The sequence below is a fragment of the Aquarana catesbeiana genome, linkage group LG02 (genome assembly GCF_042186555.1).
Source record: "Aquarana catesbeiana isolate 2022-GZ linkage group LG02, ASM4218655v1, whole genome shotgun sequence".
In the NCBI taxonomy this organism is placed as follows: Eukaryota; Metazoa; Chordata; class Amphibia; order Anura; family Ranidae; genus Aquarana; species Aquarana catesbeiana.
The window spans coordinates 403,734,734-403,750,601 of NC_133325.1; the positions used below are offsets into that span (position 1 = coordinate 403,734,734).

Genomic DNA, 15,868 nt, shown 5'->3' on the forward strand with positions numbered 1-15,868 from the left:
AAGTTATTCTTCTGAACCTGCAGCATGTTAAAAAGGCATAAAATATGAGGAACTGTGCATGTACTGCTGAAATGTAGGAAAATAGGAATTTTGTACTAACTAATTTTTTTTTTACTTGGAATCCATTGAGGTATACAGGAGTCGTTCACCTTCAGGTTATACTGCTGCTCTACTGGAGGACTGGACACTAATAAACAAGAAAAAACAACAACCTGAAAAACCCTTCCTACTAGCAGCAGAGTGGTTTGGGCAACACAGCAAACAAATGCCAACAGACCCAACAAAGAAACAGGAAATGGGGGACTGCCTGCAGCTCAAACAGCCCCTTGAATGACCTTACACCTGAAGCCTAGCAAATAAGTGAAACAGTTGTTTGATGCCAAAAATCGTTCGTATAGACACTTCGTTCGTTTTTCGGCAAGTTAATGGGCACAAATCGATAATCGTTTGTGACGTTTTTGTGGGAAAAAAACGAACGGGAAGTTTGGAAAATTTCTGCCGAACGTACGATAAATTGCAAGGTTAATGTGTTTTCCGTCCGAACTGTCTGCACTAGGTATATGTAAAAAAACGAACAAAAAATTATTTATTCATGTCCACTGAACAATTTATCGGTCATTATATGATGGCACGATCGTTTGCGGTCACGGTCGAACGTTCGTTTTTCGAAAATGGGTTCGGCCGATTTTCTGTATAGTGTATGGCCAGCATTAGACGTCCTGAAAGTAGAAGTAGCTGGGATATAGACTCTTACAGTCTGAACTACATCCAGATAATGGAGGGAAAATTCCTTTGGATAAACTGGAGCTGAACAGAAAGCTGAAAAACAATGTCCTGGTTTAGGTAAAAGGTTTAAAGGACCTTAAGAAAGAAGGAAAACCTAAGCCTTAATACTACCATGCTCTAATACAAAACCAGAAGGGGTTAACTGCAGGGCAGGACAACAAGCTTAGATACTCGCCTTGTGGAGGTAATGGTAATAAGGAATACCAACATGCGGGTCAGAGTAGAGAGGAATAGCTCTAATGGTTTGAAATGGTGGTTTTTGAAGCACAAAGCGAACCGAACCAGATTTAGATTGCATACAGTCATGGGGCTACTACACGAGAGACTCCCTGTACAAATGTCTTAATCAAAGAGTAAGAAGCCAAGGTCTCTGAAAGAAAACAGAAGGGGAAGGAACCTTACCGTAGAGAGAACGAACAGCCAAATGTTGGCCCAGTCTCACCTGCAACACAGGTCCTGGAAAACCATGTAAAGTACACTCCCTGGTCAGCCTACCAATTATTCATGTACACAGATGACAAGGCTGGAAGGTGGAGTTCTGCCCAGGAAAGGATTTGATGAACCTCTCTTGCATAGCGGGAAGAAACACTCCGGCCTATGACGTGTCTAGGCCCAGATAATGCTGGATCTGAAGGTTAAAGATACATCTGAAACACTGTAATGTCTTCACAGTGAAATCATGTTGTCTGACAGAGCCTGTGCCAACTGTTCCCTCGACAGGCGGTCAACTAAGTATGTCGCAACAGGAACAATTAACACCCAAGCTTTGGACAAGACGCCGAAGGGCAGGGCCCATGAAACTATAGTGTAGGGGTCTCACAGCGAAACTTAGTAAATGCTGATGTGCTGGTAAGATAGCAATGATTCCTCAATTCAGAACACACAAGGGCGCTCAATGGAAACCTGCTAATCTGTGCAGTGACACGGGAAGGTTGGAGGTGGGAAACCAAGTAAGGGGGCAGGGACCAAACTCCAGCTTGTAGCATTTGGATACCACCTTATGCACCCAGGTGTCCGAGATGCAAGCAGTCCAGGTGTCTGGAAAGGTTGACAAACATTTTCCCCCCAATTCTGTAAAGGAAGGAGTGTTGGATGATTTGGTGGACTTTGAGCCCTAGACCTTGCAGGTGGATTGGGAACCAAGCTTCGGGTGGCTGGACGTGGATGGTAAAGGAGTAGAGAAACAAAAAAGAGATTTCTAAACCAAAAAGAGAAGGACAGGACTTTGCAGTAGGTCCCTTAGGCTGCTTGTGGCATCAGCAGTCAGAGTCAGCAAAAAACTTAGTGATCTGTGCTAATAAGTCTTGCATATCTGTAGTAAAACCCAAAGCTAAGAGGGCAGAGAAACTGGCCACATCAGACATAGCTGCGGACTCTGAAGATGGAATAAGACTCTAGAAGCAGATTCTGCCCCGTGTTCAGAATATACATGTAGCAGTATAGCAAAATAAAGCTCAGAGATGACGCAAGGCCTCGGCTACTTGCAAAACCAAGACAGCTGGTAACAAGTCAGGAGTCAAATGGCCAGAGGTGACCAAAGTCAATGTAAGCAGTCAGTGGGAATGGATTGAGGACTGAAGCTCCACATGAGTCTTTGCAAAGCATGAGCGCCAACAGTGCTACGTTCTCTACCCAGCAGATGATATCAGTGCTTGGTTCCACAACGTTAACCCCTTCCTTGGTAGAAAGCAGAAAGAATCAGGATCAGGATTTGTTTTTTTTTTTTTTTTTTTTTTTAAAGGTGCCCAGCGATCTATATACTTCAGATAGCTCCAGGTGCTCAGGTGGACTGGCCCACTCACAAGTTTTCAGAGACAGTGCAGTAGGTGAGGAACCAGTAGCTTGACCTGAAAAAGCGCTCCAATGTTTTTTTTTTAAAAAGGTGCTAGTAAAAATAGGTTAGCCTTTTACATAACAGAGCTGAAGAAAAAACATCTATCCTAGGACACTAGAAAACGCTGAAGTATGCTGGTAGTAGGAGGGCTTATCCTGGGCTGGACTACAGCTTTTTGTTTGCCAGTGTCCAATTCCCCTGTAGGCAACAAAAAAAAAAAAAAAGAAAAAGGTGAAAGACTTCCTGTGTCCCTCAATGAATGAGAAAGAAATAAGTTTTTTGTTTTTTTAATCTTGCCTTGACAAGTGCTTTAACATTTGAGCTTCATTTTTATTATATTCTTTTAATTGACGGGGAATACTTTTTGTCAGGCGGTACAAGGCAATGTGTTCAGCCCTCTACGATGCAACCCTAGCTGCCGAAAGGCCAATGGCCGGGCTTAGGAACAGCCATGTGGGAGGTGAGACCAGCCTTAGCCCTGTGCAGGCTTTGACTTTCTCCCAAAGTAGAATTCTGCATAGGAATATCCCAAAAACCCCAAAGCACCTGGTATCAAAAATGTTTGAATTACATGATTTTTTACTTTTACGCTTATACTTTATTTTAAGATTTATTGACCTAAAATGATCAATAGTTTGTGAGAGGATCCACTTTCAATATAAAATAAAATAGCATTAATGACTACATAGATAATGTGCCACAAAAGAAGTATATGTCATTGCGTCGCCTCAATCAATGCTGCAGTCAGTAAAGGCTATTAAGACATGCTACCCACTTGCCCCGAATTATAAAATGGAGCACAAGTGTCTTACTGGCCCCACCATGATGCTGTATGTATAAGTAAATTGACCTATACAGTCAATCATACAGAAAGTCAATATTGCCTAGCTTACAACATCATTATCCCACTGAAGAAATTCTCACCTCGGCAAGGATCATTCTTCACCAAAAATTCATCTAGAGCCATCCAGCCTCCACCAACTCGGACCATCACTGTGCTGCGCAGTATACGAACCAACCGTAACTGCTGCGAGTCTCCAAACTGTGAAACCAGGTAAAATATTTACTAACATAGAGGCAGTCATAACATATTAATTAAAAGAAACCTTTCATGAAAGAAACAGGATGTCATTGATGACTTCTTGGCCTTTATCCTGGCTGTCAAGTTAATCCAACAGCTCAGGATCCTTCGCATGCTTGCAACAGATACAGCTACTTTAACCACTTAAGTCAGCAATGTCAGCTCCGGTGTACCTCACATGATAGGTTTCTATTAAGTAAACTATGTTACCCATACACCAATTCAGACATATATAAATTAATATATATGTAATCAATATGTGCATCATGTAGATCTATGCGTGCACTGGCACATATTACTATGCTAGAACTGAGCAGATCTGGAGCAGCAGCATCAACTATCTGACAATGAGCACTGTACTTTCAGGTGACACTTGTCTTACTCCTCGAAATCTGCCAGGATGTGAATGTACTCATCCATATCTATTGAATCCAGACTGTAAAGTTAGGTTATGAAAATGGAGGTTAGCATCCACTTTGTGCATTGGAGGAATAATTCAGCCCCAATACTAAATCTTTGTAAAATTACTGCTGGTTACATGCTTTTGCAGCTGTCAGGCTAATGGGACCCACACTAGTAGAGCTAAATCAAGAAAACCAAAAGGTAACCATAGTTGGCCTTAGCAGAAGCTAAGTTTTTTTTGTTGTTTTTTTTTAAATCACTTTAAATGATAGCTGGTCACATTTGCAAATTATTTAAAAGATTAGCTCACAGGTAGCTGCCAATCAGCCATCAGCTGCAATGATCACCACAAATGATATATGAAAATTTAATTCAAACACCTTGGAGAATCAAAGTCACTGTTCTGTCTGACATGCAGACCCTTTCACTGTGTATGGAACATCCACATTTAGTTTTGTGGGTTTGTTATTAGTGTGAGAGAAAGGTCTGTACACAGCTCTTAAACAGCATCAATTAATCTACAGTGATTGAATGAATAAATTCCAGTTTATCACGGCAAGAGATGGAAAGAAATTAATTTAGTACACAGCATGTGATTATTTGGGAAGCGAAAGGCAGCAGTAGAATGCACTGTACCTGGTTGCCTAGGAAGAACTACATGAAAGAGCACAAGGAGAAAGAAAGAAAACTCTTTAGTTTCATAAATACTGCAATTGCACACAAAGAACGACATATTAGTGTCACAAATGTAATAAACAACTGGACAGAACGGACTAGAAAAGGACAAAAAGCAGTTGGTTTTTAAGCATTATTTTTTTTTGCAGCAAAACTATGCTTTGTACAAAAAGTATATAAAACAGTGGGGGATTTAGATGTCTAGTTGAAGAATGTCTATAGTGCCCCAAAGCCACAAATCATATTTTTATATTTATTCTATAGCTGTCATTTTCAAGTTTTAATTTAATTGGCTGCTCCGGGGCAATACTCAGTTTGTTTGTAAGATATTATGGTAACTATAATCCTCTCTCTTTCTCATATATATATATATATATATATATATATATATATATATATATATTTACAGTATATATGTTGATTTAATAAAACTGGAGTGTGCAAAATCTGTAGCCAATTAGCTTCTAACTTCAGCTTATTCAATTAAGCTTTGACCAAAAAAAATGGAAGCCGTTTGGTTTCTATGCAAAGCTGCATTTGATTTTGCACTGTCCAGTTTTAGTAAATCAACCCAATAGTGTTCATGTACACAGGCAAAACAAAGGACCATATAGCATACAATTGGGCCATATTTTATCTCTAGAGAGTTACAAGGTGCATTGCACAGCTGCTGCTAGTCAGTCTGCACAAAATAATTGTCAGGCAGCTGTACGCATATATACACAAATCTGAGTGGTTATATGCATACAGGGACATATGCGCCTCCCCAAGTGTAGACAATCTAACTCAGGAAGATGCATAAAGCTCTGTATGCATACGCTATATGGCCATTTGGGGTGTGCATAAGAACACAAACACACCAAAATTCGTTCCACTAATACATAAGCTTGTAGAACATTCAATTGTTAAAACTATGAGGCTTAAAATTGAACAAACCCTCCCCCTTCTGCATTCTTAAACTATAGCCATTAATATGAGCCAACATTCTTCCCCCAGCGATATAATAGTTTCCACACATCTCAGAAGGCTTTTCGCAAGATTTTGAACTGTGTTTGTGGGAAAGTGTCCATTGAGCCAAAAAAAACAACCACACTCGATCCATATGTTGTAATTGTCACAACCCTAACTCTACATGGATTGTCACGACCTTTACTCTACATGGATTGAATATAAAACTATTAAAAAGGAAAAATATAAAATTAAAAAAAAACACTTCTGAGGTCAGCTACTGCTGATATACAAGAAGACCTGGACTGCAATCGGAGGGGTGGCCAAACACTTTTGGCCCTATAGGTAAATGTGTTGTCTGTTAACCACAAACTTTTGGTCATATAGTGCAGGCTTTTTTTGACTTTTCAGTAAATCTGCTGGCTACAAAGGAGTAGCTGCCAGCGTTTTTCTTGAGAAGAGTGAAAAGGCAAATATATAGTTAAACAGATAACACATACGAACGAATGGATTTATCTACACACATCTATTTTGATACCAAAACAGGGCTGTACGATCATACAGTGTATTGTCTTTATTTGGAAACTAAAATTGGTGAAATGATAGATGTACATTTCTGATATTGCAGTGTTTTCTACCCTACCACCAAACAAGCTAATGTTTGCTGATTACAGGTGCCCCTATGCTTACAAAAGCTACTAATGGCTTTGTTTGGATTACTTGAACTGTCACTGTATGTCCGATTACCTTATTTTTTGTTTGTTTGTTGTGTATAATGTGCCGCTGTTGCAGCTGTGTGTTTACAACTAAAAGATGTTAATAAAAAAGATCTGAAATAAATAAAAAAGAAGGGGTGCACAATTGATAATCATCTGAAAACCATCTTGAAGCAGAATGGACTTCCTCAGTGCTAGCAGTATCATCTCTGATCATCGCAATAATGTAGCTTCTTATTTGAAGGTTCTCCCAGAAAATCTGTGAAAGGATAAACAACTGAAACAAATAAATAAGACTATACTCACTCTGTATTTATTCTCTCCAATCTGCTCCACCTGGAATCTCTTTGCACATTTGCACTGTGCTACTTGCCTGGTGACCTGAAAAGAGAATAGATGTAAACCTAAATATTTGAATAGGAAATCTAGGAGTGTCGTGGTAAGATAAGTCACTAAAATACCTCATCCTCAATCTTATCTGCATCAGTAGTTGGCCGGTAGGCATCTTTGTTGGGATGAAGGGCAGCTACAAACTCATAATAATCTATGTATCCATCGCCATCCTGGTCAAAGATATCTGCTACAGCTGTCATTTCAAGTTTTGTAGTTGGAAATTCTGTAAAAGACATAGCACACTTTGAATAATCAAAGGAAACATAGTCCTGAAATACAACTCTGATAAAGTTTTACCCCCTTAAGATCATTGTGCAACATTTGTTATTGCTTAGCCACCTACTGGAAGCTAATATTCCATCAATAAATTCTTGTCTAGTAATCTTCCCATCTTGGTCCTTATCAATTCTTCGGAAGAAGTCCATAACTCGAGATTTTTTATGATTCATCCAACGCATGTACTTCTTTCTCCAGATGTCAAAATCAAAATTGGCAAATTCCTTCAACTAAGAAAAGAACACAAAACAATGAGATGTTAAATGGTACATCATTTATTTTTGGTTAGTATTTTCTGGTAGACGAAAATGAAAACTCTGAAGTGCACAACATATCTCCTACCTCCTCCAGTCTGTCCAGAGCATCGTTAAGCTTCCGCTGTCTGTCCAAGGCCAGCAGCCAAACCTGCTGCCATCGTGCAGACAACTGATTGATCCTTGGATTCTTGGTCTCAGATTGAGACAGGAGAGGTAATACAGGTGGAGCGGATTGCACTGGAGGTTTTCCTGGAATTAAAGTAATGTTAACAACGGTTATAATGTGACAACTTTTTAAATGTACATACAAAAGCAGGATTTGCAAACTGAAATTAATGGTAAAATAACAATTGATCTAACCTGTATGCATATGCCAAATGCTACCCAATTAAACACATGAAGTGCTTATCGGTAAGCATAAAGGTATATTTTTACACCATGTAAACATATTTGATGTCATGACGTTGTTTCAGTTTTCCTCAGAACTAGGGCTTGGTCATAAATACTGAACATATGTGCCCTGAAGCCATTCTACATCATAACATTATTTCCTATCAGTACAAGATGTGCTTAGAATCAGCAATGCACACTCACTGCTTCGTGTTTTATCATTGAATGATGCATGGTTTGGATCTGTTGTCTTTCTTTTGTATGTCTTTGTGACTCGATCTACATCGGGCTGCTTCTGAGTCATTTCCTCCATAAATACCTGTCAATGAAAAGCAGCAAGTCAGAACTAGCGGTATGAAGATATTTATTTTAGTGAAAAGTTTAGTCATAACCCTAGAAGCTATGGGCTACTATACTGACATAAGTTTAGTTAATATTCTCCGCTGGTTTATACATTCTAACACAATATAAATTCCATTCTACAAACTGAGATGAGTCATGACTGCATCATCAATACCCTTACCTGGTGTTCTGAAATTAGAGCCTTGACCTGGTCAATGTTTTGAGGCATAGGCTCTTGATCTCGCTGTATCAGAGTAGTCTCAGCCCATTGGATCCAGGCTAACAATTCATCAAGGAGGTCAGAGTTGGCCAAAAGCTCCGAGAGTGCTGCCTGCAGCCTCTGTTGGTGCTGGTTCCCCCAAGTCAGTACCTTTAAACAAAGCAAGGAAACAAGTAGTGTAATACTCCTTTAACATTCAAAAGGTGCTTGAAAAAACTAATACAGTTAGGTCCATATATATTTGGACACAGGCACAATTTTCGATTTGTTCAGGTATTTACCAAAACATATTCAAGCTATTATTGAGGCTTCAAAAATGAAACAAATCTATCAGATCATAGCAGCAACATTGAGAGTGACCAAATCAACAGTTTGGTACATTCTGAGGAAAGAAGAATGTACTGGTGAGCTCAGCAACACAAAAAGGCCTGGACGTCGACGGAAGACAACAGTGGTGGATGATCGCAGGATCCTCTCTATGGTAAAGAAAAACCCATTCACAACATCCACACACGTGAAGGACATTCTCCAGGAGGTGGATGTATCATTGTCAAAGTCTACAATCAAGAGAAGACTTCACAAGAGCAAATACAGAGGGTTCACCACAAGGTGCAAACCATTCATAAGCCTGAAGAATAGAAAAGCCAGATTAGACTTTGCCAAAAAACATCTAAAAAAGCCAGACCAGTTCTGGAAAAGCATTCTTTGGACGGATGAAACTAAGATTAGTCTGTAACAGAATGATGGGAAGAAAAAAAGTGTGGAGTTGGCTTGGAACAGCTCATGTTCCAAAGCACACAAGGTCATCTGTAAAACATGGTGGAGGCAGTGTTATGGCATGGGCATGCATGGCTTCGAGTGGCACTGGATCATTGGTGTTTATGGATGATGTGACAGAAGACAGAAGCAGCCGGGTGATTTCTGCAGTGTTTAGAGATATACTGTCAGCCCAGATTCAGCCAAATGCAGCAAAGTTGATTGGACGGAGCTTCACAGTACAGATGGACAATGATCCAAAACACACTGCAAAAGTAACCAAGGAGCTTTTGAAGGAAAAGAAATGGAATATTCTGCAATGGCCGAGTCAATCACTTGATCTCAACCCAATTGAACATGTATTTCACTTGCTGAAGGCAAAACTAAAGGCAGAAAGACCCACAAACAAAAAACAACTGAAGACAGCTGCAAATAGAGCCTGGCAAAGCATCAGAAAGGATGAAACCCAGTCTTTGGTAATGTCCATGGGTTCCAGACTTCAGGCAGTCATTCCAAGTAAAGGATTCTCAACAAAATATTAAAAATGAACCTTTTATTTTTGATTATATTTAGTTGTCCAATTACATTTGAGCCCCTGAAAATGGGGGGACTGTGTATAAAAATGATTGCAGTTTCTAAAATTTGTATTTGCTATTTATGTTCAACCCCTTGAATTAAAGCTTAAAGTCTGCACTTCAAATTCATTTGGATTGTTTCATTTTAATTTTATTCTGGTGGCATACAGAGCCAAAAGTATGAAAAGTGTGCCTGTGTCAAAATATATATGGACCTAACTGTATAAAAATACACAATCATTTAACTGCAAAATAAAAGCCAATAGTATGTGACAAATGCAGGTGTGCAAGTGCTGAAATCAACAGATTGCGTTTAGCAGAAATTGTTTCTAATTGATAGATTCTGGGATTGCTAAATACTAAAAGATCTCTTACCTCCTCAAATCTTGCCCGTATGATAGTAATCCAGTGCTTGACAGTGGTGATACAGTCTGGGTGGCACACAGTCAGTATTGCCTCCCCCATGCTGACTGCGGTGTTTACATCTACTTGTTTCTCCTCTACTTTCTTCATGAACTCCTTAATAAAAATATGACAAAATGAGTTGGAAAAATAGAGTAACAGGTGAAATAACCTTCTAGCGGGCATGTAATAAAACTGGACCAAATCGAATAAACTTGATCTAGTATATAGGACATTTACTGTTTTCTTACCTTGTGAATATCAATGAGGGACTGCAAAGCCTCTGCATCATCAGGAAGAGCACCACGAAAACGTAAAGTCTGTTCAGCCTCTGAAAGCCACTCAAGCAGCATGTGAACAGTACTACGGAACTCCTCAGCCTAAAACATAATTCATTCATCTCATTATTTTCCAGAATGATAAAAGGTGTGTGTAAATTTTATTTATTTAATGTGAAGTCACCAACCTGCTTCAGAGCTAGCTCCAAGCGGGTTTGTTTGGACACAGAAAGTTTGCATACAGTGTCCCATCTTGTGCTGAGTTCCTGGAGCTGAACCTTGACCCATGTAGTGTCTTCTCTACTGCTCTCCAGCAGTTCCTTGGCAGATCGCTTCAGAGCTTGAACACTGCTTGTTCTTTTCCCTAGTTCCTTCTGAAAGACCTATTGAAATAAAGGAATGATAAATCAGTATAGCATAAAGGCTGAAGTATTCTTTTGTTATATCTATACACACATGCGTGATGCATGGAGAATAGTCAATTAATAGCAAACTTTTGAATAGATTACATAACCATTAATGGTTAAGAAGCATCTTAAAGAGAAACCAAACAAGTCAAAGTGATAGTGTCTGCTCATGGCCAACCATCCAGACATGTATTACAACACTGATTCCAAAAAATATGAGATGCTGTGTAAAATCAGCATAAAAACAGAATACAATGATTTTCAAATCCCAAACCCCTATTTTGTTTATAATAGAAAAAAAGACAACATATTGAATGTTAAAACTGAGAAAATGTAGCATTTTAAGAAAAAAATAGGGTAATTTTGTAATTGATGGCAGCAACACGTTTTAAAAAAACAAAAAAGTGGAAATAACAAGGAAGAACTGGAAGAATATTTTGCAATTCAGTAAATTGGCAACAGTTCAGTAACACGATTGTATATAAAAAAAGAGCATCTTAGAGAGTCCAAGTGTCTCAGAAGTAAAGATGGGCAGAGGTTCACCAATCTGTAAAAAGCTAAAAATTGTTACATACACAGCCCTGACCAAAAGTTTTGAGAATGACACAAATATTAATTTTCACAAAGTCTGCTGTGTCAGTGTTTTTAGATCTTTTTGTCAGATTTTACTATGGCATACTGAAGTATAATTAAAAACATTTCATGTGTGTCAAAGGCTTTTATTGAAAATTACATTAACCACTTTCTGCCCGCCATATAGCAGAATGATGTGCGCAAAGTAGTTAAGTTATCCTGACTGGGTGTCATATGACGTCCAGCAGGATAAGCCGCGATCGCACACCCGCGGGGGCACGCAGCGCGGTGAACGTTGGTGTGCGTCAGTCTGACACATCGCATCACCGATCTCGGTAAAGAGCCTCTGACGTAGGCTCATTACCATGTGATCAGCTGTGTCAAATCAAAGCTGATCACAGCGTAAACAGGAAGAGTCATTTATCAGCTTTTCCTCCACTCGCACTGACAGACACGAGTAGAGGAGAGCCGATCGGCTGCTCTCCTGACGCCCATCAGTGCCGTCTATAAGTGCCCATCAGTACGGCCTTTCAGTGCCCACCAGTTTCGCTTATCAGTGGCACCTATCAGTAACGCCCATCAATGCTGCATATTAGTGCCTTATAATCAGTGTCACCTCATTAGTGCCACCTTATCAGTGCCCATCAGTGAAAGAGAAAACGTACTTAAACAATTTACAAAACAAGAAGCAAAGAAAAACTTTATTTTTTAGGTCTTTTTTTATTTGTTTAGCAAATAATAAAAACCCCAGTGGTCATCAAATACCACCAAAAGAAAGCTCTATTTGTGGGAACAAAATTTAAACAATTTTGTTTGGGTACAGTGTTACATGATTGCTCAATTGTCATTTAAAATATGACAGCGCTGAAAGCTGAAAATTGGCCTGGGCAGGAAGGGGGGAATGTGGTCTGTATTGAAGTGGTTACATTTATGCAGAGAGTCAATATTTGCCGTGTTGACCCTTCTTTTTCAAGACCTCTGCAACTCACCTTGGCATGCTGTCAATCAACTTCTGGGGCCACATCCTGACTGATGGAAGCCAATTGTTGCATAATCAATGGAGTTTGTTAGAATTTGTGGAGTTTTTTTGTTCATCCGCCTCTTGAGGATTGACCACAAGCTCTCAATGAGATTAGGGTCTGGGGAGTTTACTGGCCATGGACCCAGCATTTTGATGTTTTGTTCCCCAAGCCACTTAGTAATAGCTTTTGCCTTATGGCAAGGTGCTCCATCATGCTGGAAAAGGCATTGTTCGTTACCAAACTGTTCTTGGATGGTTGGGAGAAGTCGCTCTTGGAGGATGTTTTTGTGCCATTCTTTAGCAAAATTGTGAGTGAGCCCAGTCACTTGGCTGAGACATTGAAAGAATCAGGTTTCCTCTGAGGGGGACTTTTGGAGAGGGGTAGAACGCACAATGAGGTATGAAAACGATATATAAAAAGTATATAAGATTTTATTGAGAAAAAAAATTGGAAAATTGGAATTGTCTAGGTTTGCACGTTCTGCGACAAAATCGCATACGCCCCTGATGAAGAAATAGCAATTTTGAAACACGTTGGGTTTTTTCTGTTGTATTCACTATCAACCTAACAGATCTCTGCGATTACCAGCTGTCCTCTTTGAACGTTTATTGTACAAATAGTCCTGTCCAGTATCCAATTATGACCTTTTGATATGTGTAATGTATATATGTGCTCACTATTTTAAACTTATGTTTCTCAATAAAATCTTACATACTTTTTATATATCGTTTTCATACCTCATTGTGCTTTCTACCCCTCTCCAAAAGTCCCACTCAGAGGAAACCTGATTCTTTCAATGTCTTGCTACTTGGGATGTGGGGCAGTTTAGCGTGTACTCTGTGACATTTAGCACTTCTTCGATTAGTCACTTGGCTGAGAAGCAACCCCACACATGAATGGTCCCTGAATGCTTTACTGTTGGCATGACACAGGACTGATGGTAGCGCTCACCTTTCCTTCTCTGGACAAGTTTTTTTCCAGATGCCCCAATCGGAAAGGGGACTTATCAGAGAAAATGACTTTATCCCAGTCCTCAGCAGTCCAATCCCTATGCCTTTAGAAAAATATTAGTCTGTCCCTGAGGTTTTTCCTGGAGAGAAGTGGCTTCTTTGCTGCCCTTTTTGACACCAGACCATCCTCCACAAGTGTTTGTCTCACTATGAGTGCAGATGCACCCACAGCTGCTTTCTGCCATTCCTGAACAAGCTCTGCACTGGTGGTGCCTCGATCTTACAACTGTAGGAGATGGTCCTGGCGCTTGCTGGACTTTCTTTGGGGCACTGAAGCCTTGTTTGCCAACAATTGAACCTTTTCTTTTTTGGGGGGGATTAAGTTAATTTTCATGGCAAAAGAGGGACTTTGCAATTGATTGTAATTCATCTGATCAATCTTCATAACATTCTGGAGTATATGCAAATTGCCATCATAAAAACTGTGGCAGCAGACTTTGTTAAAATTTATATTTGTGTCATTCTCAAAACTTTTGGCCAGGGCTGTAGTTACATAGTCTGATTGAAAAAAGACAAGTCCATCTAGTTCCACTAATTTCAGTGATCTTTAGGTCCTCAGACAACACTGCATTTAAAAACAGGCATGATTCTGTGATGGACATCACTACATGGGCTTAGGAATACTTCCAAAAATCACTCTTTGTGAACATAGTTCGCTGTGCCATCCAAAAATGCAAGGTAAAGCTCTATCATGCAAAGATGCCATATCTGAACATAATCCAGAAACACCTCTGTCTTCTCTGGGCCAAAACGCATTCAAAATGGTCTGCTGCAAAGTGGAAAACTGTTCTATAGTCAGACGATTTGAAATTTGACATTTTCTTTTTGGCAACCATCGGCGTCACATCCTTCGGACTAAAGAGGAGAGGGACCTCATGGCTTGTTATCAGCGCTCAGTTCAAATGCCTGCATCTCTGATGGTATGGGGGTGCATTAGTGCGTATGGAATTGGCAGCTTGCACATCTGGAAAGGCACCATAAATGCTGAAAGATATATCCAGGTTTTAGAGCAGCATATGCTCCCATCCACATGACAAGTTTTTCAGGGAAGGCCATATTTCAGCAGGACAATTCTAAACCAGATACTGCATCTATGACAACAGCATGGCTTCTTAGAAGGAGGGTCTGGGCGCTTAAACTGGTCTGGCTACAGTCCAGACCTTTAAAATATTTGGCTCATCTTGAAACTAAAAATATGACAAAGACGACCCAGGACTGTTGAGCAGTTAGAATCCTATATCAGGCAGGAATGGGACAACATTCCTTCCCAAAACTCCAGAAGCTGGTCTCCCCAGCTCCCAGATACTTATAGAGTGTTGTTAAAAGAAGAGAGGATGCTACACCATGGTAAACATGGCCCTGTGCCAACTTTTTTGAGACATGTTGCTGCCATCAATCTCAAAACCACAATTTTTTTCTTAAAATGGTATATTTTCTCAGTTTAAATTAATTTGATATGTTTTCTTTTTTTTTTATAATTAATTTTTATTAAAGTGGTTGTTAAGCCACTCTAACCTGTTTGCACCATCAGCACTGCCTTCTATTGTAGTGTCCCCCTCTGTGTGTGATTTATAAATCATACACAGAGGGGTACACTACAATAGGAGACAGCGCGGACGGTGCATACAGGTTAGTGTTATTCAGGCAGCGGGGGGGGGGGATGATGGGGGGCGGTGCTTTACTGTCAGGAGCTGAAAGGCAGGGAGGAGAGGGGGGTGGAGGACAGAGGAGACAGAGAGCGGGTTGCGGATGATGGAGGCACGTAAACTGACCAGTGTCAGGGCTCAGCAGCCATGATAAACCGCAGTCAGTTTACAGAGGGGAGGGAATCATGAACTATCCAGAGAAACCTATCATGGGGGATCTTCAATATAATGCCAGAGCTTCCAAACTTGATATGTTTTTCATCATGAATAAAATATACAGTAGGTTCATGAGATTTGCAAATCATTGCATTCTGTTTTTATATAGATTTTACAGTGTTTCAACATTTTTGAAATTAGGGTTGTACTTACCCAGCCACAGTCCCTTATTGCCTTTTTACTGCAGAATCCCACCCTGGCTAAGCTCTAGTGTCGACTAGTTTTGGAGCTTAGATAGGTAGATGATGTCATGTTCCCCCAATTGTGACACTGTCTGGAGGTCTTTTGCTTCCTTACACACCGAAGCAAGGAAATAAGGGAGGCCGCGTGATTGTGTGGCTCAGTAGGTATAACTATCTAGGGGTATGAATGAATTTATACTACACTTTAGCCTTCACATTCTTACTTTATGAGCATCCATCAGGTTCATTACAAGATCCAAGTCTCCATGTACAGGTTGATCTTCAGCCAGCTGGGGCTCTACTTTATACAGCCAATCCACCAGGGCCTGCAGGGCATCCATAAACTGTCCAGAGAAAAGCAATGCTTCCTCCAGCTTATGCTGCCTGCAAAGAAAACCCAGGGAAAACTGTTATCTCAAGTAAGAATGCTGCTGTACAAAATAAAAATACTTGGCATATAACCGTCATGATAACTCCTATC

The 15,868-nt window shown here is 40.0% G+C and overlaps 1 protein-coding gene across 23 annotated transcripts in view; it reads right to left on the reverse strand.

Moving 5' to 3' along the window:
• The window catches only part of MACF1 (microtubule actin crosslinking factor 1), a 437,650-nt gene that overhangs the window by 21,869 nt on the left and 399,913 nt on the right, over window positions 1-15,868 (reverse strand). For 17 of the 23 annotated variants that reach the window (XM_073615331.1, XM_073615324.1, XM_073615314.1 and 14 more), the window contains 12 exons: window positions 15,612-15,771; window positions 10,520-10,714; window positions 10,305-10,433; window positions 10,027-10,170; window positions 8,282-8,470; window positions 7,963-8,077; window positions 7,454-7,617; window positions 7,179-7,341; window positions 6,904-7,058; window positions 6,749-6,823; window positions 4,740-4,757; window positions 3,545-3,662 (listed from right to left, as the gene is read on the reverse strand). In XM_073615331.1, coding sequence (XP_073471432.1) covers window positions 3,545-3,662; window positions 4,740-4,757; window positions 6,749-6,823; window positions 6,904-7,058; window positions 7,179-7,341; window positions 7,454-7,617; window positions 7,963-8,077; window positions 8,282-8,470; window positions 10,027-10,170; window positions 10,305-10,433; window positions 10,520-10,714; window positions 15,612-15,771 — 1,625 coding nt within the window. The remainder of the gene's footprint in view (window positions 1-3,544; window positions 3,663-4,739; window positions 4,758-6,748; window positions 6,824-6,903; window positions 7,059-7,178; window positions 7,342-7,453; window positions 7,618-7,962; window positions 8,078-8,281; window positions 8,471-10,026; window positions 10,171-10,304; window positions 10,434-10,519; window positions 10,715-15,611; window positions 15,772-15,868) is intronic. The other 6 variants (XM_073615326.1, XM_073615329.1, XM_073615327.1 and 3 more) reach the window with 1 other exon arrangement.